Source organism: Citrus clementina, unplaced genomic scaffold (assembly GCF_000493195.1).
Source record: "Citrus clementina cultivar Clemenules unplaced genomic scaffold, Citrus_clementina_v1.0 scaffold_5, whole genome shotgun sequence".
NCBI lineage: Eukaryota > Viridiplantae > Streptophyta > Magnoliopsida > Sapindales > Rutaceae > Citrus > Citrus x clementina.
In genome coordinates, this window is record NW_006262201.1 from 21,432,866 (window position 1) to 21,457,495 (window position 24,630).

At 35.0% G+C, this 24,630-nt stretch overlaps 1 protein-coding gene across 2 annotated transcripts; it reads left to right on the forward strand.

Annotated features, from left to right (window-relative positions):
• Positions 1 to 1,423: 1,423 nt before the first annotated feature.
• On the forward strand, positions 1,424 to 16,890 carry LOC18040779 (E3 ubiquitin-protein ligase KEG). Of its 2 annotated transcripts, XM_006432371.2 has the most exons (16): positions 1,424 to 2,429; positions 4,510 to 4,872; positions 4,981 to 5,211; positions 5,435 to 5,560; positions 5,650 to 5,986; positions 6,070 to 6,227; positions 8,564 to 8,721; positions 9,688 to 9,806; positions 9,978 to 10,112; positions 10,531 to 10,655; positions 11,499 to 11,603; positions 11,710 to 11,943; positions 13,655 to 13,988; positions 14,104 to 14,292; positions 14,540 to 14,845; positions 15,090 to 16,890. In XM_006432371.2, exons 1-16 carry the CDS (start codon positions 1,630 to 1,632, stop codon positions 16,326 to 16,328), a joined length of 4,959 nt encoding a protein of 1,652 aa, XP_006432434.1. In that variant the 5' UTR covers positions 1,424 to 1,629; the 3' UTR covers positions 16,329 to 16,890. The 2 variants fall into 2 exon arrangements, with proteins under 2 accessions (XP_006432434.1, XP_024040373.1); XM_024184605.1 differs by lacking the exon at positions 9,978 to 10,112.
• The last annotated feature ends 7,740 nt before the right edge of the window (positions 16,891 to 24,630 follow it).

Here is a 24,630-nt window from a genome sequence, read left to right on the forward strand (position 1 = left end):
GGATATTAAACCATAGTTGATTATTATGAAATTTTTTACATTATTATTGGTACAATCAAATTTTAATTGCATAATAAATTATTTATTGTGGATTAAATAGATTTTATGTTGTTTCCAAAAAAATAGATTAATAGTGAATAAATATTTTTTTACATATTTAAATTATTTATTATATATTAAATGGATATTATGTTGTTTCTAAAAAAATTGTACTAAAATGTTTTTACAAATTATTACCCTTACATGATCACCAATTTTAATAATCAAATTAGTTCAATTGACCCAAATATAAAAATTTGAAGCAAGTTAAAATTATACGTCAAATTTTGAAATCTTTTACCTTTGTTTTTCAGAAAACAATAGGCACATCATTTTTAAAAAATAAAGAAAAAAAAGAAAAAAAATAGGCAATATAACTAATATTGCTAAAAAAAAGTGTCAAAAATAAGATCAATGTACAATCTAGGGTTTCTTGAACTTACATATAGTTAAAAATGTCCAAATATTAGTTGAAAAATCTCACGTAAATGGGGGGGGGGGGGGGCGACATTCAAATCAATTGTTTAACATTTACTTTCTCGGACTTAAATGACCAACTGAATAAAATTGCTTAAAAAGCATATGGCTAATACACAAACTAACTCTTACTAAAGCAATACATGTTACTATCTTAAGTCTTACATGTGTCTTGATCAGAATTCATAAGCCTACTCATGCTCATGCGAACTACAAGTTATACAACTGAACATCTAATAAACAAGTGAGATTATTTTTTAATTGGTATGATCAATATTATAGCGTAGAGATCAATCTCAAAAATACATGTAAAGTGAGTATAAAGTACTATTATTTTGTTTAAGACAATTTAAATGTTTAATATTGAGATGATGTAGTTTAAAATCTACACATGGAAAAAAAATTGTAAATATGAAATAAAAATTAATAATAAATAGTAAAAATAACTTTTAAATAATAATTTTCATAAAATTAATAAAGATGTATATATTTTTATCATAAGCATAACGTCAAAACAATTTAATTTTTAAATTATAGTAATTAATATTTACTAAATAATATTATACATTTTAAGTTGTAATTATCTAACTTCAGTACTAATATCCATTATATTGTGAGCACTGAACATGTAGTAAGATTTACGACTCTTTGTAAAAAAAAAATTAAACTTATAAATTAATCAAATAATTTATTTGATGTACTATTGTAGCTCATCGCAAGAAGGGCACGATCGCCCACTCTATCACTATCAGTGCTCTTTGTTTGCTACTCTCAACAAACGGGTATGTGAATTGTGTTAAGTACCGAGTCATGAGTGCACGCAGCAGCCAAACCAAAACCGAAAGAAAAGCAAAGAAAGAAAAGACAGGCAAAACAAAAACATAACAAACAAACAAACAGGTAAAAGGCAAAGTCATCTCACTCTCTCTCTCTCTCTCTCGGCTCTCTCTCTCTCCCAAAACCCTTAAAAATATAATTAAAAACGGCGAGCTACTCTTTGAAATTCAATCTCTCATGCTCATGGATCTACCAGAGATCTTCTCCTAAATCTAATCTCCCCCGATTTGACAATCTTCTCGACGCCAAATACTGAAAATATATTAAAATAGAAAAATGAAAATGAAAGTTCCGTGCTGTTCCGTTTGCCAGACGAGGTACAACGAGAAAGAGCGCGTCCCTCTCCTTCTCCAATGCGGCCACGGATTTTGCAAAGAGTGTCTTTCTAGAATGTTCTCGGCTTCCACGGACACCACGCTCTCTTGCCCCAGATGTCGCCACGTGTCCGTGGTGGGTAATTCCGTCACCGCCCTCCGCAAGAACTTCGCTGTCCTCGCTTTAATCCTCTCGGCAAACAACACCAACCAACATCACAACAGCAACAGCAACCATTTCGACAGCGACGTCACCGACGATGATGACGACGACGAAGACGACGAGGTCGACGAGTACGAGAATATTAATAATAATAACAACAGTAATATTTATGATGAGGACGGTGATGTTGGTGGCAGATTTGGGCGTGGGACCCACGTGTCCAGTTCCGGTGTCGGTGTGTGTGGCCCGGTGATTGAAGTTGGTGTCCACCACGATGTGAAATTAGTGAAGAAATTAGGGGAAGGGAGGAGGGCGGGGGTGGAAGTGTGGGGGGCGTGGATCGGGGGAGGTCAAGGGAGGTGCAGGCACAGCGTGGCTGTTAAGAAAGTGATGATTGCTGAGGAAATGGAGCCTGATTGGTTGAGTGGTCAGCTTGATAATCTGAGGCGGGCGTCTATGTGGTGTAGAAACGTGTGTACATTTCATGGAGTTTTGCGGATGGATAGCTGTTTGGGGCTTGTTATGGATCGCTGTTATGGTTCTGTTCAGTTGGCAATGCAGCGAAATGAGGGAAGATTGACTTTGGAGCAAATCTTAAGGTTTTGTTTCACTTTCTTGATTGATTGATTTATTCTATGTGGAATATTATTATGTTGGGCTGCGTGATGATTCTTTATCAACTGATTATGTATGATAGGGTTTAGGATTAGAAACTGTATGGATTAGAGTGAAAAGGTTATTTGAATTTGTTATATGGTTGTATTATGAATGATCGTAATGGTTGCATTACTTTTTGATTTCTATAATTTAAAATTTTATTTTCGACGTTTCTTCCACCTGTGATTTCAAAATACAGTGAAAGAACCAAGTTAAGAACTCATTTGTTTCCTTAGAAGTAATCATTTGACAAGGCCACTAATGAACTTGTTAGTTGACAACATTGTTGTTCGAGTCCTTATCCTTCTGCATTAATATATGCTTTGTTACAAGAAGGATCAACCTGTTAAATATAACCATTTGGTGAGGGTACAAGTAGATCTTTGATCTTGAGTGGTTTTGGTATGGTGAATTTTGATATAATACAAATTTACCTAGGCAGGTTGTTGATGTTTCATCAAATGAGTTTGGAGCACTTGGTTTTTGGGATATTATTATGTATTATTCTCTCTTTTTTTTTAAAATTCCATCTTTAAAAATTGGTTTCCGGAAAGCTAAATATTTTTATGGTGAATGCTTTCACATCCCATTGTCATGGTGCTAGATGGAGCTAAATTGTTGGCCAAAAAGAGAGAGAGAGAGAGAGCATTTTCAGGAAAAATAATGTTACACTTCCCAAAGTAGTATCAGAACTTTTTTCACACAGGTGAGGTTGCATTCATTTATTGCATGGTGGGGAAGAGTAGTAAGTGATTTTACAAATTATGAAATTGACCATCTAATGATGAATGCCACCTTAGTGCTTGGGATGGTAATATTAGTGTGGAACTTGGGAAATGTATTATTACTCTTCTAAGAATGCTTAGTATTTTGAGATAAATTACTGAAAAGTGTTCCTTTTACCATAGTGATATCAGCAAGGGGTAATATTGGAATGAGGGGCCTCTTTGTTTTTTCAGTTTTCACATGGAAAAATGTTACGGAACAGAATTAGGACATTCTGTTATAGGAAGAGTATGTCTGTTTCGGAGTAACAAAAGCCAATCGAGGCAAGGAAATCAAATTGATCTAATACACATAATAAATCAGTTATCTTTGATCATTCAAACTTTTCTCAAACTCTTTGAAATTAATAAAAAATCTTCTAGACTCTTCTAATATTTTAAAAGCTTTTTCTTTTTTGTTTATCTTGTCCTCCTTTAATCTCCTCTTTTATAGGAGAGAGAAGGATTTCTGCTAACTAGAACTTAAAAAATTTCATGCATGTGAGAAAACAGGTGGAGTAATCAGCCATATCATTTAATACATAAGCGTAATATCTTAAGAATATTCTGTATGTTTAGAATGTGGAAAGAGATAAATTTGAATTTTTTTTTTGATAATCCATCTAATTTTAAGTTTTAAGTTTTTTTAGTGCCAAAACTAAATTTGATCTTTTATGATCTTGACTATTTTATTTTTAACTCTCATAATTGTCAGTACAAGGTAATAATACATTATACTCCTTTCCTCTTTTGCATGGAAAATATTTATTTTTTGTGGAAGTAGCTATGAAATTCCTTCATTGGAATCATTGAAGATCTATTCTAGTTACATTTACCTAATCATTTTAGTGATTTTAAGCTTATAGTGGTCCATGGTTGTAGATTGTGGCTGGCTATAATTCTCCTTTCTTGCATTCATTCAGAGATTTTAAAAATATTTCATTCACTGAAGATTTTGTACTGTTGGGCGATAGATATTTCCTTGGATGTATCTTCTTTCTTTCTTTTTTCTTTCTTCTTTTACATGTCTGTATGTAGAAAAATTCGGAGTTAAGAATTAAAGCAGGCAGAGTTCCTTCTATTTTGCAGATTAAAAACTTTTCTAAACTAACTATTGTCATTGATAATTAGAAATGTGGAATTTAGTTAGCTTCTTAATGTTAACATTACCGTACTGCCATCTTACATGATGGTTTCATTATCAAATTTTGGCTGGCTTTGACTTTTGTCATGACATAGCAAGGTTTTCCACTTGCAGATATGGGGCAGACATTGCACGAGGTGTTGTTGAACTACATGCTGCAGGTGTTGTTTGTATGAACATAAAACCATCCAATCTTCTTTTGGATGCCAGTGGTCGAGCTGTGGTTTCTGATTATGGACTTGCTGCAATTTTGAAGAAACCTGCCTGCCGGAAAGCTCGCCCCGAGTGTGATTCTTCAAGAATCCATTCATGCATGGACTGTACAATGCTAAGTCCAAACTACACTGCTCCTGAGGCATGGGAGCCAGTAAAGAAGTCTTTGAATTTGTTTTGGGATGATGCAATAGGTATATCTCCAGAATCAGATGCCTGGAGTTTTGGTTGTACATTGGTGGAGATGTGCACTGGTTCCATCCCGTATGTGGAGTAACTTATCATCCGTTATAAAGTTTTTCCCTGTTCTTTTTCAACTTTTCCCTTTGTGCTATGATTTGATTGTGATACGTGTTTGCATACTTTGGTCAGGTGGGCTGGTTTAAGTGCGGAGGAGATTTATCGGGCTGTTGTAAAAAATCGAAAACTGCCACCACAATATGCAAGTATAGTAGGTGTAGGGATCCCTAGGGAATTATGGAAGATGATTGGTGAATGTCTGCAGTTCAAGGCATCAAAAAGACCAACTTTTAGTGCAATGTTAGCAACATTCCTCCGCCATTTGCAAGAGCTTCCACGCAGTCCTCCTGCAAGTCCTGATACGTAAGAACTTGAAAGTTTTAATTGCACCCATTTCTTCCATTCAATTGCAATGTTTTATTTGTTCACTATTTAGGCACTGGGTCTTTCTCTGAGTTGTGACACAACTTGGAACTCTGTGGACATGTTTCTGCTTTTATGTGCGTGTATTGTCGGTTTGAGTCTCTGAGTGAAAATCAATGTTAGTAAATCATTTGACTCCATTTTTAATGTATGGCTGATACAGTGGCTTTACCAAATTTTCCACATCAAATGAGACAGAGCCATCTCCAGCTTCTGATGTGGAGGTTTTTCAGGATAATCCCAACAATCTACATCAACTTGTCTCAGAAGGGGATGTCAGTGGAGTTAGGTTAGTCCGCTTATTGTAGACTTGCTTGTTTTCTGTGTGCAACTATAGGCTTTCCATGTTCTTTACCCTTTTTTTCTTTGATTGTGCAGAGATCTGCTTTCAAAGAATGCGTCAGGAAACTACAGCAGCTCAATTTCTTCACTTTTAAAAGCACAAAATGCTGATGGCCAAACTGCCCTTCACTTGGCTTGTAGACGTGGTAGTGCTGAACTGGTTGAGGCTATATTGGAGTACTCTCAGGAAAACGTTGATGTTTTGGACAAAGATGGGGATCCTCCACTTGTTTTTGCTTTAGCAGCTGGATCCCCAGAATGTGTTCGTGCTCTCATCAAAAGAGGTGCTAATGTCATATCTAGATTGAGAGAAGGCTTTGGTCCATCCGTTGCTCATGTCTGTGCATACCATGGCCAACCTGATTGCATGCGTGTAGGTCTTCAATTGCTTTTTTTTTTCCCCTTAATGTTTATTGTTTTTTCAAGTTTTATAGGTTTAACACATTTAATCTTCAGGAGTTGCTATTGGCTGGTGCTGATCCCAACGCAGTGGATGATGAGGGTGAATCCGTACTCCATAGAGCTGTTGCCAAGAAATATACAGATTGTGCTATTGTTATACTGGAAAATGGGGGATGTAGATCAATGGCTATTTTAAATTCAAAAGAGTTGACGTGAGTAGTTACATATATATTTCTTTTTGTTCCCACTTCAACAAGCTCATTGTCTTTATTATATATATGTGAGAAACATTTTAGATGAAAAATGGAATTCAAAGATGTCAACTAGAAGTTCAGTCATTACTTTTCATTAGGGTAGTGATGCCAGAAAGTGACAAAGCTCATAGTTTTCTTCATTTTTTCCCCTCTATTGGTGATAGAAAGTGAAAAAGCTCATAGTTTTCTTCATTTTTCTCTCAATTTTCATTTCTTATCCTCTCCTTACCTTTTGAGTGGGGGCAGGGCAGCAGGCGGTGTTGATTTGTGGTTAGGATGAAAGAAATCTGTGGGAAAAACTGGAGCCAATGTTAGAACTGGCTCGTTTCACTTGGCAACAGCTATTGCTTAATTTATGAAGAATTTCTCATTCTTATTTTCTTTGGATAGCATGGACATACATTATATAGAGGTGGATTGTGATTCTGTGACCTAGAAAGTAGAAATTAAATGATTCCCGACTTAGCAGAATGGACCTTTTTCTTTTTGTTAAATCACCTTCCTTGAAGTTTCAGACAACATCGGACTCACTTGAGAAAGTTCAAGGTGAAATTCATGTTAGGCAGCTTGGTATAAATAACTTGGTAAATGACAGACTTGTTTTGTTTGTCAGAAGAATGAACACTGTATTTATTCCATTGATTTGTAATTGTGGCTGGGTTTAAGCTTTTGTTTTATGGTTGGTTATAGTCTCAACATAGCAAACCTTATTTATGGGCTATTTTTGCACTGGTCTGGTGCATTCATACCATGCTGATATGTGATGTGTGCAAAAAAGCTCAGTGATGCATGTTACACCTTGTTGCCAATGAATCTTGCTGTGCTGGTATGTAAATGTTTTTGTTTTTCTCTTTGTACTCTTTTTCTTTGCTTTTTCTGGCATTGGATTCCAACCTATATTCAACTCTACTCTTCCTTAAACTGCTTATCTATATTATTATCTTTACAAGCCCTTAATCTGTACTTCCTAATATTTTTGTATGAAATCAAATATAGCCACCAGCAGAGACATTCTTGAGTATTCATCAGTTTATTAGTAGCTTAAATTTTCAGATATCTAAGATTACCAAAATCTCTCCTCGGACATCACTGTTTTTATCATGAAGATGCAAATTACAGTGCCTTATCTTGGAAGAGAAAGATGGGTTTTGTGTCCTGTTTTATTGTAGTAAACTTATTTTTGTAATGCTCAATGGAAATTTTACCTTGGATGGGAACACGGTTGTCACAACAAAAAAGTTAAATCAATCAGCAATAAATTCTTTTGATTTGAACAACTTTAGGTAACTATTTACTTGGAATGAAATTAGTACCTTTTTTCTATGCTGGCCATGGTAATCAATTCCTTGGCTGAGGTGAAGGATTCCAGCCTCTTCGGAAGAGAAAGGTGATCTATGGTTCAATGGAACTTTCTCATGGAAATTTATATGTTTTTAATGAGGGAAAAGACTTCTATTAATGATAGTATGTGGTTTATGACACATGCTAACTAATAAGTTAGAAGTTATGTCTTTAGTCTTAGCATGCATCATATTTCTCATTAGTCCTGGTTGGGGGAGATGAAATGAGAAAATGCTTGTAGTTTTAGATTTTTAAGCTTATTAAACCTTGAAAGTCTCTGTTGAGAAACTTCAATATATAAGTCTCTTGTTTCATTTGCTGAGAGGAGTTAAACCATGATAATCGGAAGATTTCACTGAAGGCAATAGGCTTTTGGTATCTGTTTAATGAACAAAACCACTAAAACTAGAGTTGGATTCTGCATAATGCCTAACTGTACCATTGGTATCTGTTTGTGGTGTGATCAGGAAGACTTTTAAAAAAAAAAAAATTTGGATTTAAAGGGAAAAGGATTTGTGAACCGTTTTGGGGATAAGTTAGTGGAAATTGGAAAGAGGAAAATTAAGTTGGAATGGAAAGGTTTTGGGATAAGTTTATAAAAGAGTGTAAATGAAAAAGGAAGAGAGTTTTGCTGCTCGGGTTCTATACGCTGAATAGCAAGAAATTAGAAAAATGAAGAGAACTTCATTGTTAAATGCACAGGCTTTTATAGACTGTATTATTTCTAGTGTTTCCATGCTGTTCCAACCTTGTCATCAAATAAAATCTAGACGCTACTCTTTTAACTTGCTATTTTTGTTGTGGTGCAATAATTTTGATTCAAATTTCTATTATGAGTAACTACAAAATGTCAAACATTTTTAAGCTTGTGTGGTACTCCTTCGTCTCTTTTTTTGTTTTTGTGTCTTTTCAACATGCATCTAAGTGCTGCATATCTGAATTTGTTGTTGCAGACCATTGCATTTATGTGTGGCAACATGGAATGTGGCAGTTGTGAAAAGGTGGGTTGAAGTTGCATCTCCAGAGGAAATTGTTAATGTGATTGACATTCCTGGCCCAGTTGGCACAGCACTCTGCATGGCGGCTGCTTTAAAGAAAGATCATGAAGTTGGTAATGCTTGAGGTCTTAAATTGGCTTGTAGATTTTAATGATGTTGTCTCTCTTCTTAAAAAAATGAAAAAGATAATTGACTTTCAGGGATTTACTGAAATAGCTCCACATGCTTTTTTTTTTTTTAATAACTCTAGCAGATTTTGAGATGTCTTTGGTTGAAACTCAGTGATTATTTTTATTTTTATTTTAAATTTAGAAAAAAATAAAGGATGGTGCAAATAAAGTTTTTTGAGATTTGAAGATGCCCAAACTCTTACTACTTGTTTTATGGCTTGGACGATTTGTTTCTTTTGGACAGAGTTAATTAATTCATTTAAATTGGGAAGGACTTTAGGGATTATTTTTTATGTTTGAGAAGGGCGTAACTTTGATATATCTGTTAAGCTATTTACTCCTCACAAGCAAGATAGTCCCTTTTGGAGTTCTCTTAATTGCATGTTCTTGGGTGTCAGCTAACAGATTGTTCACCTTTTGTAAATCTTTCTGCTATCAATACTTTTTTTTATCAAAAAATTAAAAATAATGATTGCCTAAACTAGTTTTTTCCTTTTTGGAGTCCCCATATCAGGAACTGTAGTTTGGTCGTAGGAAGAGCAAAAAAGTCCATAAGAATGTGAAACTTTTTAATTTTTGGAACTATTTAATTTAACTATGTAAATTGGAATTTTTATTATCACCCTAGAATAGATTGCTGATTATTAGTGACACATGTATACATAGAAGATTCTGTGCTCATTGTGGAATATGGAGACTCTTCCTCTTTATCTTTTGAGTGTGTGTGCATGTCTGTTTTTCCTGTTTGTGGCATGTGTTTAGGTGTGCGTGCATGCTTTTTCCCTTTAATTCAAAGTAATCTGTGAGATTTACAGGTTTTATTTCTTGCACGCAATTTTTTTACGGTTGTGTTAGTTCTATTTGTTTCTTCTGTTTAATTTGTTGATCATATATTCATATTAATTGTAGAGGGGAGAGAATTGGTGCGAATATTGCTCACTGCTGGAGCAGAACCAACTGCTCAAGATGCCCAAAATCGAACAGCTTTGCATATTGCTTCTATGGCTAATGATGTTGAGCTCGTCAAAGTAAGTTATGTGTGTCCATGCTTCTTGACAGGTGTGCTTAATATTTTCTTCTTAGATAACTGGTGCACAGTTTGCATGTGCTGTATACGTAATCACTTTAAATTTTTTTTATTCTATTATTTTTTTCTTTGTTCTGTTAATACATTTCTTATTTGCAAAAATATTGAATAGATTATTCTTGATGCGGGAGTGGATGTGAATATTCGGAATGTGCACAATACGATACCCCTTCATGTAGCACTGGCCAGAGGGGCAAAGTCGTGTGTGGGTTTGCTTTTATCTGCTGGGGCTGACTGTAATTGGCAGGTTCTATTTCCCGCCATTGCTTTTGAAATTCCTAGAATTTCTCTTGATAGGATGCACTTTTATGGTGGCACTGTACTTTATTACAAAGTTATTTGAATGCATAATCGTGCGACTTTTTATTTAATTGATCAAGAATTGTGGAGAACTAATGTTGTCTTACAAATTTGGCTTTTGCATTATCTCCCAATTTATTTAGCATTGTGTTTCTCAAGTTATCATCATATTCCGTTCATGATGCAAAAATAGCCAGTTCTAAAGCCATCTTCTTTTATTCAAATGAACCATGGAATGAAAAAAATTAATTGCCATGTTTAATGCCTGGAGTACCATTTTGCTGGGCTTGCCTCTCTGTTTGCTTTTTCTGTAAGGAGTTTTCTCCTCTGGCAATTACCTTTTTCGTCTTAACTTTTCATTTCAGGATGATGAAGGTGATAATGCTTTTCATATAGCAGCAGATGCAGCAAAAATGATTCGTGAAAATCTTGAGTGGCTCATTGTTATGCTTAGTCATCCAGATGCTGCAGTTGAAGTTAGAAACCACAGGCAAGTAGTCCTTATGAGCCAGTCTTGTTAGATTTTATTTTCTCCCAAGAGGTTCTCATTGTTGATAATTTATCTTAAACTATTGGGCTTTGGCTTTGTTTGTTCCTTCTGGAATATTTTAGTGTAAAGTCACTTGCGAAATGTTCAGAATGAGAAATTAAATTTGCTTTGTTTTTTGGGAAGTAAATTAAATTGACCTGCTTTCCAAGTCTCTGAGCTTTGCCTAGAATTTCTAGATTTTGACATTTAATTTCCATTATGTTACTTATACACACACAGAGTCACAGAGATACAGGGTTGTCTTCGAATTTGATATTCTGGGATGTTCCTCAATCATTCTAACTATTAGGCAAGATAATGATGTGAAATTTGACAAGTAATTGCTGCTTGAATTTTTCTTTGACTTTGACAACCTTGAAGTCTGGGGATAGGGAGACTATATTCCTGGAATCTAAAGGAGTCATTTCTCGAACAGAAAGACATGAAGTCCTGTATGCTAGAATTTAGTTGATGAACTTTTCTGTGTAGAATGCCTTACGACTAAGCTCCACCCAGCCACACCTTTTTCTCGTTTGACCTGGAGCTTAAGGGCCAATCCTGTTTTGGTTGTCATTTCACCAAAAGTGTTTCCCATCACTTGCTTGAACCCACAGTTTTCAACGAAGTTTTCTGTTATGCCTGTTGTAGACTATATAACTAATGAACTTTTAATATATTAATCTTGTCTCTTACTTGTGACTGGTTTAAAATGTTGCAATGTTTATCAAGAAGTTCCAATTGCTGCATCATGTAATTTTGAGCAGTATTACATCACTGATTTGGTACTCATTTTATGAGCAACAGTGGTAAGACATTACGTGATTTTTTGGAGGGCCTTCCTCGTGAATGGATCTCTGAAGATCTAATGGAGGCACTTATGAATAGGGGTGTTCATCTTTCTCCTACCATGTGAGGACAAATATATTTCTGTGTTGAATCTGTTTACTTGAGTTATTTAAGAACAACAATTTATGACAAAAATACATTGCGATTCTTGTATTCTCTTTGTGTTCAGATTTGAGATTGGTGATTGGGTTAAGTTCAAAAGACGTGTTACAACCCCTACTTATGGGTGGCAAGGTGCAAAACATAAAAGTGTTGGCTTTGTGCAAAGTGTTCTTGATAAAGACAATCTCATTGTGTCATTTTGTTCTGGAGAGGTTCGTGTACTTGCCAGCGAGGTTTTAAAGTTAATTCCATTGGACAGGGGGCAACACGTAAAACTTAAACCAGATGTCAAAGAGCCAAGGTTTGGATCTGTGAAGTCTCCAACACAGTTATATATTAATTTTCATTACAATCTTGATTCTCTCTTTAATTATTGCTTCTCTTTTCAACTGACAAATGCCTGTTAATAGAGTAAGTTGATTACTGTTGTTGGAAGATCATTAGTGGAGACTGGATCACATTTATTGCATCTGCTTGTCTAGCTCTAACCTGTATATATGGTTTATGAACCATATTTAACTATGAATTTATTGTCATATGAAAGTTTTGATAGGTTATAGAAATCATAATTGGCGCTGAAGTCGACAATTGACTGGATATATCTTAAATTGTTCATGTGGTCCTCATTTTTACTAGTGAAGTGAGTCTTGAAAGTTGAAAGTAGCAGATATGTCAGTTTTCTATGAAAATTTAATACATAAATATAAAACAAACCCCTCCTCAGCCCTGGTTTGAGCAGTACAATTAAATGAACTGAGTGTTGAAATTCAATGACTTATATCTCATTCGACTGGTTTTTGGAAAGTTCTTTGTGGTTTCTCATATTTAGCTGATCCAAATTCTCTTACCTTGTGTCTCCTATGTTTAACATGATCATTCATCAGAAAACTCAACTAATGTCGTATATGCCATCCTTATAGAAGTGGAGTCTTCAACTTTGGAGCTCTTTATCCATAACCATTTTATTGCCCACACTAGCTTTACTGAGGCATTTACTTAATTGATTTGACAGGTGAAAAGATAGTAGCTTTCATATCCTTTTTTAACAGTATATGTCTATTATCGTGTAAATTACATATTAGGTATCTATAGCCCTGGACCTGTTTGTATTTAGGATATTCCGCTTGTCCATTTTAATAAATCCCTTTTTTATCTAAATTTATTTGGGCTGTACTTCCACTATTTCATTATCACATTTCTTATTGTGCCCTTGTATTTTTGGTAGTTCTATGTGCATGATATTATCCTTCTTTTCTCTTTTTAAACCATTCTTCAGGGACTAGCGTTTTTTCAATTGCTTTACCTTATCATCTTTTTTTAAGTATTCTTCTTCACTACCAATTTTTGCTTGACATCATGTGAGTTGATTGTTTCTCATGTTTGGGGTGAGCCTCTCTTCTTCTTCTTCTCCTTTTTTTTTTTGGGGGGGGGGGGGGGGGGGGTTGGGAACTAAGAAAGATATATTGATTGGTGAAAGAGAAACTGTGAAGGTGACCCTGGTCTCAGCATAGGTGAACGAGAAGAGGAAGATGAGGGGAAATAAACTGCTTAGTTATAAAAAAAATTGATCGTTCACATTTATTCCCAGAAGAGAAAATTTGGTAGGTTTTGTATGTGGTTTTAACCTACAAATATGAAAAGTAAACAAGCAAAAACAGATGGAAAACTTACACGTTCTATACTCGCCTTCAGTAGGTCCAATTCCCAAACATTCAAAACAGTTTCCAAGAACAGAGCAATGATTGCCCCCTGTTAGAACTTGGTTTTAACAGAAAAAATGTGTGCTACCTGTGTGATGTATTTAGAAATGTTTGCGAGTTAGCTATTTTTGTGGCATACCATGCTAGACATAGAAAATAGAGATGTGATATGGACCTTGAGGTTTTGTGTTATTAGTTCTATGATTGTTTTGTAGTCCTGAATCCCTGTGTAAAATAATCTGAAGGAATTACTATTTTCAGCTTTTGGTGATGTGCCTTGTTTTTCTGTTTTTGGAAATTATATGTTTTCAGGTTTGGTTGGCGCGGTCAATCTCGTGACAGTATTGGAACTGTATTATGTGTTGATGATGATGGGATCCTGCGGGTTGGGTTTCCAGGAGCATCCAGAGGATGGAAGGCTGATCCTGCAGAGATGGAAAGAGTTGAAGAATTCAAAGTTGGAGACTGGGTTCGCATTCGCCCAACCCTAACAACAGCAAAGCACGGATTAGGATCTGTAACACCAGGGAGCATTGGTATAGTATATTGTATCAGACCTGACAGTAGTCTGTTATTGGAATTGAGCTATCTTCCAAATCCATGGCATTGTGAACCAGAAGAGGTGGAGCCTGTTCCCCCTTTTAGGGTACGGAATAACTTTTTTTCCTTTTGCTCCCGTGGCACTGCTGATTTATATATTTTTCATTTAAATAATTTTTTTTTCAGTTAAGAATATTAATTCCGCTGTTTTATTTTTACAGATTGGCAACCGGGTATGTGTGAAGCGATCTGTTGCAGAACCTAGATATGCTTGGGGTGGTGAGACCCATCATAGTGTTGGAAAGATCAGCGAAATAGAGAATGATGGTCTCCTAATAATTGAAATACCTAACCGACCTATACCATGGCAGGCTGATCCTTCTGACATGGAAAAGGTTGAGGATTTCAAGGTAAAATCTGACTGTTGTTTCTATGGGAAAATATTATTTGAACTGCAGCAATACAACCATTGATGCTGTTTCTTTTTTCCTGCTGTGTTACTGTAGTATGAACAATACTCATATTTCTTTTTCTTCCTGTTGTCTTGTTGCTGTTCAAACAGCAGTGCTCTTTTCTGTATCGTATGTGAGATTTGAGACATTCAAGGTGGGTTTAAGTGAATAATCTTCTGTGTAAATGTGTATTCATCCATGACAGGTTGGAGATTGGGTAAGAGTGAAAGCGTCTGTGTCGTCCCCAAAATATGGATGGGAAGATATTACCCGAAACAGCATTGGGATAATTCATAGTTTGGAGGAAGATGGGGATGTGGGCATTGCTTTCTGCTTTAGGAGCAAGCCCTTTTGTTGCTCTGTGACAGATGTGGAGAAGGTGCCTCCTTTTGAAGTGGGACAAGAGATTCATGTGATGCCATCTGTCACCCAGCCACGACTTGGATGGTCAAAGGAAACTCCTGCTACTGTAGGAAAAATTGTGAAGATTGACATGAATGGGGCTTTGAATGTAAGAATTTGTGTTATGACAACATATGTGTGTTTCAATTGTGTGATTTCTGTTGAATTATTTTCTCTGCAAATATATGCATTCTTTTATAGCTATAGTTTTAGGTAAACCATCTGTTTCCTGTTGACTGGGAACTGTTAATTTAGAAGAATATATGTTTATAGACTTTTATCTTTTTACGAGGCTATGTGCCCATCATTGTTTGGTTAAATGCTTTAGATCAGCAGTGGTTATTTCTGTGTAGGTAAAAGTTGCTGGCAGGCATAGCTTGTGGAAAGTTTCTCCTGGAGATGCTGAACGGCTTTCAGGATTTGAAGTTGGTGATTGGGTACGTTCAAAACCAAGCATTGGTACCAGACCAAGTTATGACTGGAACACTGTTGGGAAGGAAAGTTTAGCTGTTGTTCATAGTATACAAGACAATGGTTATCTAGAGTTGGCTTGCTGTTTCCGGAAAGGGAGATGGAGTACTCATTACACAGATGTTGAAAAGATTCCCTCCTATAAAGTTGGGCAGCATGTCCGCTTCCGGAGTGGACTGGCTGAGCCAAGGTGGGGTTGGAGAGGGGCCCAGCTAGATTCACGAGGTATTATTACCAGTGTTCATGCCGATGGAGAAGTCAGGGTTGCCTTCTTTGGTTTGCCTGGGCTGTGGAAAGGAGATCCTGCCGATCTTGAAATAGGGCAGATGTTCGAAGTTGGAGAGTGGGTAAGATTGAGAGATTTTGCTAGTAACTGGAAATCTATTGGACCAGGAAGTGTCGGCGTTGTACAAGGAATTGGTTTTCAAGATGATAATTGGGATGGAAGCACTTTTGTTGCTTTTTGTTGTGAGCAAGAAAGGTGGGTAGGCCCTACTTCTCATCTTGAAAGAGTAGATCGGCTTGTGGTTGGACAGAGGGTAAGGGTTAAACTATCTGTGAAGCAGCCGAGATTCGGATGGTCAGGCCATAGCCATGCTAGTGTAGGCATTGTATCTGCAATTGATGCCGATGGGAAGCTCAGAATATATACTCCAGTAGGCTCAAAAACTTGGATGCTTGATCCATCAGAGGTGGAGGTGGTAGAGGAAGAGGAACTCCAGATTGGAGACTGGGTTAGAGTTAGAGCATCAGTTACGACCCCAACTTATCAGTGGGGAGAGGTAAGCCATTCAAGCATTGGAGTGGTACATAGGATGGAAAGTGGGGAATTATGGGTGGCATTCTGCTTTATGGAGAGGCTCTGGCTTTGCAAGGCATGGGAAATGGAAAGGGTTAGACCTTTCAAAGTGGGGGACAAAGTGAGGATAAAAGAAGGGTTGGTGACTCCTCGATGGGGATGGGGAATGGAGACTCATGCAAGCAAAGGGCAAGTGGTTGGTGTAGATGCAAACGGGAAGTTAAGAATTAAATTTCAATGGAGAGAAGGGAGACCATGGATTGGAGATCCTGCTGATATTGTGCTTGACGAGTGCTCATCTTGCAGAACAGGCACTTCGTGAATTGTGATTGCTATCAAATTTTCTTGCAGTTTGTTATAGAAGCTTCTTCTCCCAACAGATGTGGGGCTGTGAATTCCACTGCATCACGCAGTTAGATTTGGAGTTTGCTCTCCAAACAATATGCGAAGTTATCGTGGGGATGATCCAATTTATTTATTTCAATAAAATGGAAATACAGATAGATGGAAACTGAGCACATGATGGAGAAATTGGCTTGCCTTACTGTTAATTATAGGAAATACGAAAGCAGCCAGGCAAAAAAAGTAGCTGTAGGCCATTTGTATCTCATAGATGATGGTTGTAGGTTGTAAGTTTTTGAGGTATATATATGTGATCATTTATATGTATTTTGTACAAATTGAACACTAATCTTGTGAGTTTTCACTTAATGGGTTCTTTTATAGCAGTGTTATCTTCCTGCTTACCCAACACTTTCTCCAATTCTTTGACTGAAAAGAAATGGTGAATATATATTGTAAACTAAACATCGCCCTCCCCCTGATGTGACCAAATTTTTGATATGTACAGCTATATGTATATGCAGCTGATTTGATCATTTGAAGTCTGGAGGCTTAATGAGTTTCTTTTTTAGATTTGGATTAAATGCTAAGCTGATTTGTATTTAGTTTTTTATAATGTTTTGTTATTTTTTATAATTTTTTTGCTATATGAATATGTATATCAATATACGATTCAAATAGTTTTGTATTTTTATCTATTAATTATAATTATATTCTTTTAAGGATTAGTTTAAAAGTTAGTTCAACACTGGGTCTGCCCCCCTTTACCCTCTTTTTTGGCGCCAAGACTCTGCTGTTGCGACTTTTGAGTTTTCCGAGTCATTAATCCATTTAAATTTCCTGAAAGCTTAGTGGTCATGTGGCCAGCCGCATATTCATCCACTCTGAGCATGTATGTGACTAGCTGTATATTCATCCGCTCTTGAGCATGTATATTTTTGGTGGGTGAAGTTAGCACAGCAATTGCTTATATAGACAAGTTTTATTTGGAGTGATTCTGTGGACTGGTAATGTCTTTTTTTATTTCATAGGGCAAATTCCCCGTAATGCAACTTAATTTTATTTTGATTTGAGCCTGTCTGCACATGTTACTCAGATGCTTCATGTTTTCTGATAATTATCCTAAATCAGAATGATAATTAAGACCTTTTACCATGCGTTATTTTAGTTATTTTTATAGGAGATATGATGTAGGATGGTTGTATATTACGAGTGGGGTTATCTTCTGGAGGTTATAATTTGGGTTATAAGTATTCGTTTTCAGCGTATAATATATTGTTTCAAAACTTGCGACAAGATGAATCAAACCCATAATGCTTGTGCCGTTTTATCGTGTGGTCGAGTTAAAAATTATATTTCTTTACTGGTCATTTTTAAGTTTTTAAGATGTTTTCATATTTTTCCTATTTCTTTTAGAAATTTTATCTTTTTTATGGAATTCAAATTTGGACACCATTTGCTTTCCTTTTCTTATTTAGATTAGGAGAATTTTATTATAAAATAATATTTTAGATTTGGCGATTTTGGTAAATTCATAATATTTAAGATTATTATATAAAGAGACCAAAACCATAACTTTATCAATTCAGTATTATTCAATAAGCTTCATTACTTCGAAATTTTGTTTCAATTATCTTCAACTTTTTACGTTTAGAGTGGGTAAAACTAAATTGATTTTTTTTGTTTGATTTAACTCTTTTAGGATTCCAGCACAGTCGGTTAGTAGAAAAAAGTATTAGGATTTAATATCCCACATAAAAAAAAAACACAATAATATAAATGAGAATATAAGCTCATTAGACCATCTCTTTACAATTCGATTTTTAAAAGGAGCTTTACCCATAAGTTCTCATCATTTGATTTCAGAGAAAAAAAAATGGATTTACAGTCATCCAGCTGGGAATGATGGGATCAATACAATAAGACGTTAGGGTCACGGATAGGACGAATCTAAGCCCATGGGCACCCTCCCAATAATTTTTAAGGGTGAGTTAAAAGCGTGGGCAAAAAAAGCTGATTAATCAAAAATCGAACCGAATTGAACGATTCGGTTCGGTTTTTGTACAGTTTTTTTGCCTCCAAAAAATCGAATTAGTAATACAATAAAAATAGTAAAAAAAACCGAAAAACCGAACTGAATGTCGTTGCTCGTCGCCGCCGCTGCAATCTCGTCGTCGCCACTGCTCGTCAGTCGCCACAAAAACCAAACGGTTCGGTTCGGTTTAAAAAACTGAAAATCAAACCATATATAAAAAAAACCGAATGTGAAAATAAACAAGAGTCTAAATTTAAGTATCTAACACTTCTTCAGTTTTTCTGTTCTTCCAAAAACCGAACTCGTGAGTTGTGACCTTCAGGCTTCAGCCGCAGCAATCTCGTCGTCGCTGCTCGTCGCCACCGCTGCAATCTCGTCGTCGCCACTACTCGTCAGTCGTCACGGACTAACCGCTGCTCATCCTTCACGGAATCACGAATCTGATTTGCCGCTGCTGCTCGTCGCCGAGTCTCCGCCGCCGCTACCGCCTGCTGCAGCCGCTGTCATCTGCTGCTGCTGCCACTGTCACCTGCCGTGTGAAGATTGGCATTTGTTTTCTGGAAAAATGATAACTAATCATTACTGATTGTTCTGCAAAAATAGACAGTACTGGTTGTTCTGGAAATTTCATCTAAATGATAACTAATCATTGTTTTTCTTCATTAATTAAATTGCTGCAAAAATGAAAAAAACAGTTGGAACTGTGAATTGGTCTTTGCCTTTTCTGCCTTTTGTGTACTTTTCTTTTACTCTTCCCCTGCCCGCCTCTCAACTTTCGATGTGGGGTTCTAATGTTCTTACATGTAGTATGTACCACCGTCCAACATAAATTGCTGCTATGAATTTATACGCAACGGATCATCAACATAAATTTTATCCTTATGCTACACTGTGCAGAAGTTGTATCAGCATCTCCTGTAATGCACATGTGGTCGTCACCATCTTCTTATCGAGATTCATGCTCATAGATAGAATAAATGCACATAAAAAAGAAGCAGGAACGGATGTTATTGCACCACATATAGGACTTTTAATTTCAAATAACAAATGGTTCTAGTTTAATCTTATATCTTTAGAAATCATAGAGAAAAAGTAAATAAAATAATATGTAGTGTATGACAAAGTTAGCTGCTATATAAATATTTGTTACTTTTATTCAACTCTGCATCCCTTCTTATCAACCTTATGATTGATAGTAAGGTGATGAAATCAAATAACCCAATGATGATGAAAGATCCCTTCACCAGACAAATTCAATATACAAATGCAGAAACCAATTCATGGTTGATGCTCAATTGAACACCATTATTAATTTAAGGTTTTAAATTTAAAAAGCGCAAAATAGGTCAAATAGGCTCATAACCGAAATAATCGAATCGAATTATTTTGATTAATCGAGTATTTGATTTTTTTGGTAATTTGATTAATCATGATTATGATTTAAAATAATCGTAATCGAACGATTATGAAAAATTTAGCAAAAAACCAAACCAAACCGAACCGAACCGCGCCCACCCCCAGGTGAGTTCCCATCCGTGTGCCCTCTCAAGTTACCCTTTTGTAAATGCAGTTGCACTGCATGTGGCTTTAGAGAAATTAATCCAAAATTTTAGTTGATCCCACACTGCACGTAGTTTTAGAGAAATAAATCCAAAATTTTAATTGATCCCATACGTATGGCTGCGCTACAACAAGTTGTATACCTTTGCTGTTTACGTAGTTCTGTTTCTGGAAGCTTTTACGTGAAAGCACATGGGGAGCTATTGCCGCATTAGCTGACCTCATTCATATTAACCGTTGTTGCCTTAGTTTTAATTTCATCATTCATGCTCTTGTGCTTCACTCTTTTGCTGATATGACCCACTTCTAATTTGGAAAGATGGGAAATTATATTGCTTAAGAGCCGTTAAATGAAACCTGAAAAATGGCACCATCCATGAATGATGGAAGAGTTCGAGTCCTCTCAATTTTTTGTTTTCCATGCCCGGCCGGTTAATATCCGGACTAAGATATATATATTATAAGTGTGTGGTACGAGGAGTTCTAAAATACTTTTGAAGTACCAGGTCAACCATAAAATAAAGAAATAATATCATGACATATGTGTGTATACTTTAAAGAACCAAGATGCAATTGGTGATTATATAAAATTTAATTACACATGTCAAACATGCGTTAATTGGTTGTATTAAAATTTCTCGTGCGGCTGATCTCTATTAGGAGCAAATTCCCTACCTATGATCCATACTTCTCCAATCTAAATAATTATATGAATTTAGACTCTAGGCAAACTATTGTAATGACAAGTTTTATTCGTTGATCCTCTCTGGTCAAATTCAGGGAACTGCACCTATTATGGCCAATAATAAAAAACATATAATTATAGAAATATGATGTAGATTAAAAATATTGTTAACATTTTGACAGAATAGCTAGTGAAAGTACTTAAATATTTTATTTTTTAGTGGGTAAATACTTATTTAGTTTTTATATTTTGAGTTAAATGTTTTTTTAGTCTCGATATTTAAAAAAAGTTACCGTAAGACTCCTATACTATTAAATATGTTATACTTCTATCCTTACTTTTTTCTTTTTATAATAATACTCTTAATAATATTTTTGCGGATATTAGTAAAAAGAAAAAAATGATAACTTATCAAATTAGTTAATTTACTAATAAATAATTATTGATAATTAACTTTTTATAGATAAATAATTAATTAACGTTTGGAATATTTTTACAATGGTATTGTTGGAAAAAAAAAAAGTAATGGTAAGAATATAACATATTTAACTGTAGGGATGTTTTGAGTTTTTTTTTTATAAATATAATGACTAAATGGATACTTAAATCAAAATATAGAGACTAAACAAACATTTACTCTTACTTAGCATTATTTAGCAAACTTAAGCAAAACCAAAACCTAGTTCTACACCACTCTTCACCAGGATCTTGCCCGAATAGCTAAACTGACCATCACACAATCAAATTAAAGTTCAGTTATACTTCAAAACTAAAAAATATGAGTTTAATTAATCTTTGATTTTTTTTTATTGTCCACTGTAATATTGCCGGATCAAAATCATTCTCTTTCTTTTTTTTTCTTTTTTTTGAAGCATAGAAGAAATGGTAATTGAAACCCAAACGGGCCAACTTAGTTTGAAAGCATACCCCGTTTTCTTTCCTTAAAAAAATAAAGTTAACGTTATTTGACTAAAATTGTTGCAAATATCAAATTATTTTACCTATAACTACTGATTTACCAAGCAATCCACGATAATTAGGATTCCCTAAGTTGTTGTATGACTTTTACAGCATTGTAGTGTGGTTATGAACCATAAATTTAAGTATTTTAATCTGTCATTTATTGAGGGTGCATTTGGGATTGAGGTTGGACAGTTGTAGCTTTTAAGCTACAACACTAAAGTGTTTAGTAAACACTAGCTGTTGTAGCTTGGAAGTTATGTTAACATGATTTTTTCACTTGTATAATAGAAAATCTATTATATCTTTAATAATTTTGTCAAAATTATTATTTAAAATTTATATTTACTACATATTATTAGTTTTTGTTTCATAGTCATAGTTTTTTTTCCACATCAGCTGCAACTTAAAAGTTACAGCACCTCAATCCCAAACACACCCTTAATACAGTAGATAAATAACTAAATAATTAAACTGCAATAAAATAATATTTAGGCTGCATGTAAATGAGCATTTTTTTTTTATAAAAAAAAAAACATTGTGAACGCTTTGGTCTCAAATTGCATTTTCTTTGAGATAATGGACATGTTATGATATCAGTAGCCAATAAAAAATAATTACTAGATATGCTTTTCTGGCATTTATAATTTTCAATATTTGTTGCATTATGATGAAGAACGTAATTTGAAAGAGAATGAACTGAATTCGTTGAAAATTTTGCTTAATTTGAAGAATTTTTAGTTAAAAAGAATTTAGAGAAATGTTACATAGAGTATGCAAAAGTGTTAATTCAATGAGATTAGAAAAAAAAAAGTGTATCCTATCACAACTCTATTCTTTTAAAATTTAAAATAACTTTTGTGATCGGTCTATTAACCAGTTATAATATTTTTAAATGTTTAAAATTTTTAATTAATATAAACATTGTATACCATTGATTAAATCTAACTATACACATTTTTTTTGTAGTTTTTGATTTTTTAATAGCAGTTATAATTTTTAAACTATGACCTTCAATATCAAACCAACCTGAATTCTTATTTATGTGAGCGACTAGAATAACCCTAAATATTTTATTTCAACCCAAGAAATTTTACCGTTTAAACTAGTAGTTATCTATTGTAAAATTTATTATCTTAAAATCAGCATATGTATTTACTCATGCGAAAGTTCCGATATGGAACAGATGCCGTTGTTATCCATATTAATAGATTAGAGATAAATGGTAAGATTCTAGGTTTATGTCATGTGGCTTTCAAACTCCAAGGGCATTGGCATACATTTGAGTCTGGCTTGTGGACGTTTGTGGTAAAAATGCGAACGTGCATTGTGATTTAGGGGCTAATGCTGTCCCAGTCCAAGGCCCAAACATTAACAAATGACTTGGTGCTTAACCTTGTTGACAAGGCATCTTTAACAAACGGCCAGCTAGAATCAAATAAGAACCCTATCAATAGAATAGGTCAAATGCAAAAGCCAATCCTCAAAAAGTTGCAATATTACATCTAGTCTGGCTAGTGGTGATAGATCCACCCAAAGTTTTCAAAAAGCATTGGAGAAAAGCCAAAAGCAAGGCTAAAAAGGAACTACAAAAGTGTAACCAACAGGCTTTTGGGAGAGCATAAGCATAGCATAGTACAACACATTGGCTGGTGGTGTTAGAGAGAATAAAAGTAAAATATGAAAAACAAATTAAGGGGGGAGCGAGAGTGGAATTGAGATCCTCTCATGTTTAGAGTTTTTAAAGATTTTATTCTACTTCTTGCAACCACTACTTTTTTCATGAGAAATTTAGATGATGCGAAATTTTTGGTATGAGTGAATGTTTATGATATAAGAAAAAAGATGATAATTGAATGTGAATTCAGAATTTTAAGTATTCGGCTCATAATTTAATTGTCACGGTAAAAACCTAAAATATTAATTAAAACAAAAGTTTGTAGCTAATTATGTTTATACTCAAAATTTAAAATGTTGTAAATTGAACATGCTCTCACATTGATGAGACAAGCATATTAGAATAAAGATATTAAAATGATGTGGTAATATATATATATAGATATATATATTTTAAAAAAGATTTCATGGTTGTAATAAATTTCTCGCATTAAATATTATCCTTTAACTTGTAATATTATTCGAACTCAAGTAACTGTAGATGTAAAGTACATTAAGAGCGATTTGAGTTATCCACTTTAGGCGTAATGTACTTAACAACTTGAATATATCTTAGATTTGAAATCTAAAACTTTATAATTAGATTTTCTTTTCTTTTAAGTTAAATGAGTTTTAAACTTAAAACTGTCTCAATATCACTAATTAGTCAAGATGAAAAAAAAGGGTGGTGGGATTGTGAATTGGATGATGGGATGGAGTGGGTGACAGTCCCACGTGAGTGACCCACCACTTCCACTATCAACCATCAGCTATTAACACCACCACCACCACCTCCTCCTTCTATGAATAAGGGCAGTGGATTTCTTGGTTGGCTTCGTATCAACGCTAACTTCCAAAAAAACCCAACCACATCAATAAAACCAACATACCCACAACAACAAAAACAAAATAATAATAAAAGTTAAAGGAAAATAAAAAAGGATTACTATCATTAACTCATTTGACAGGACACGGCTACTATGCAGGGCCTAAAATCCCCTGTATGGTGCAGGGGCTGCCATTGAGCCATTGGATTCAGTTTATTTGAATCCAACGGTGGGGGTTTTAATTTGAAAGAAAAGAAAAAAAACGTGAATAAAAGCAAAAAAAGAAGGGCAACCGGAAGAAAAGCATTTTCATCTCCCTCTCTTTCTCCCCCACCCCCTTGTTCTTCCCCCCCCCCCCCGGGGGAACATTGAACCAGAAAATCCTCATCTTTTTCCCTCTCCATCCCCACATTCTTCCTCACTCTCGCGCTCCTGCTCACTCTCGCGCTCCTGCTCACGCTCATGTTCCCGCTCCCGCTCCCGCTCCCGCTAAAAATGGAGAGAGAAAAGTTCGGTTAAACCCTAGGATGAATTTGAGATCTAGAGTTTTGGATGTGAT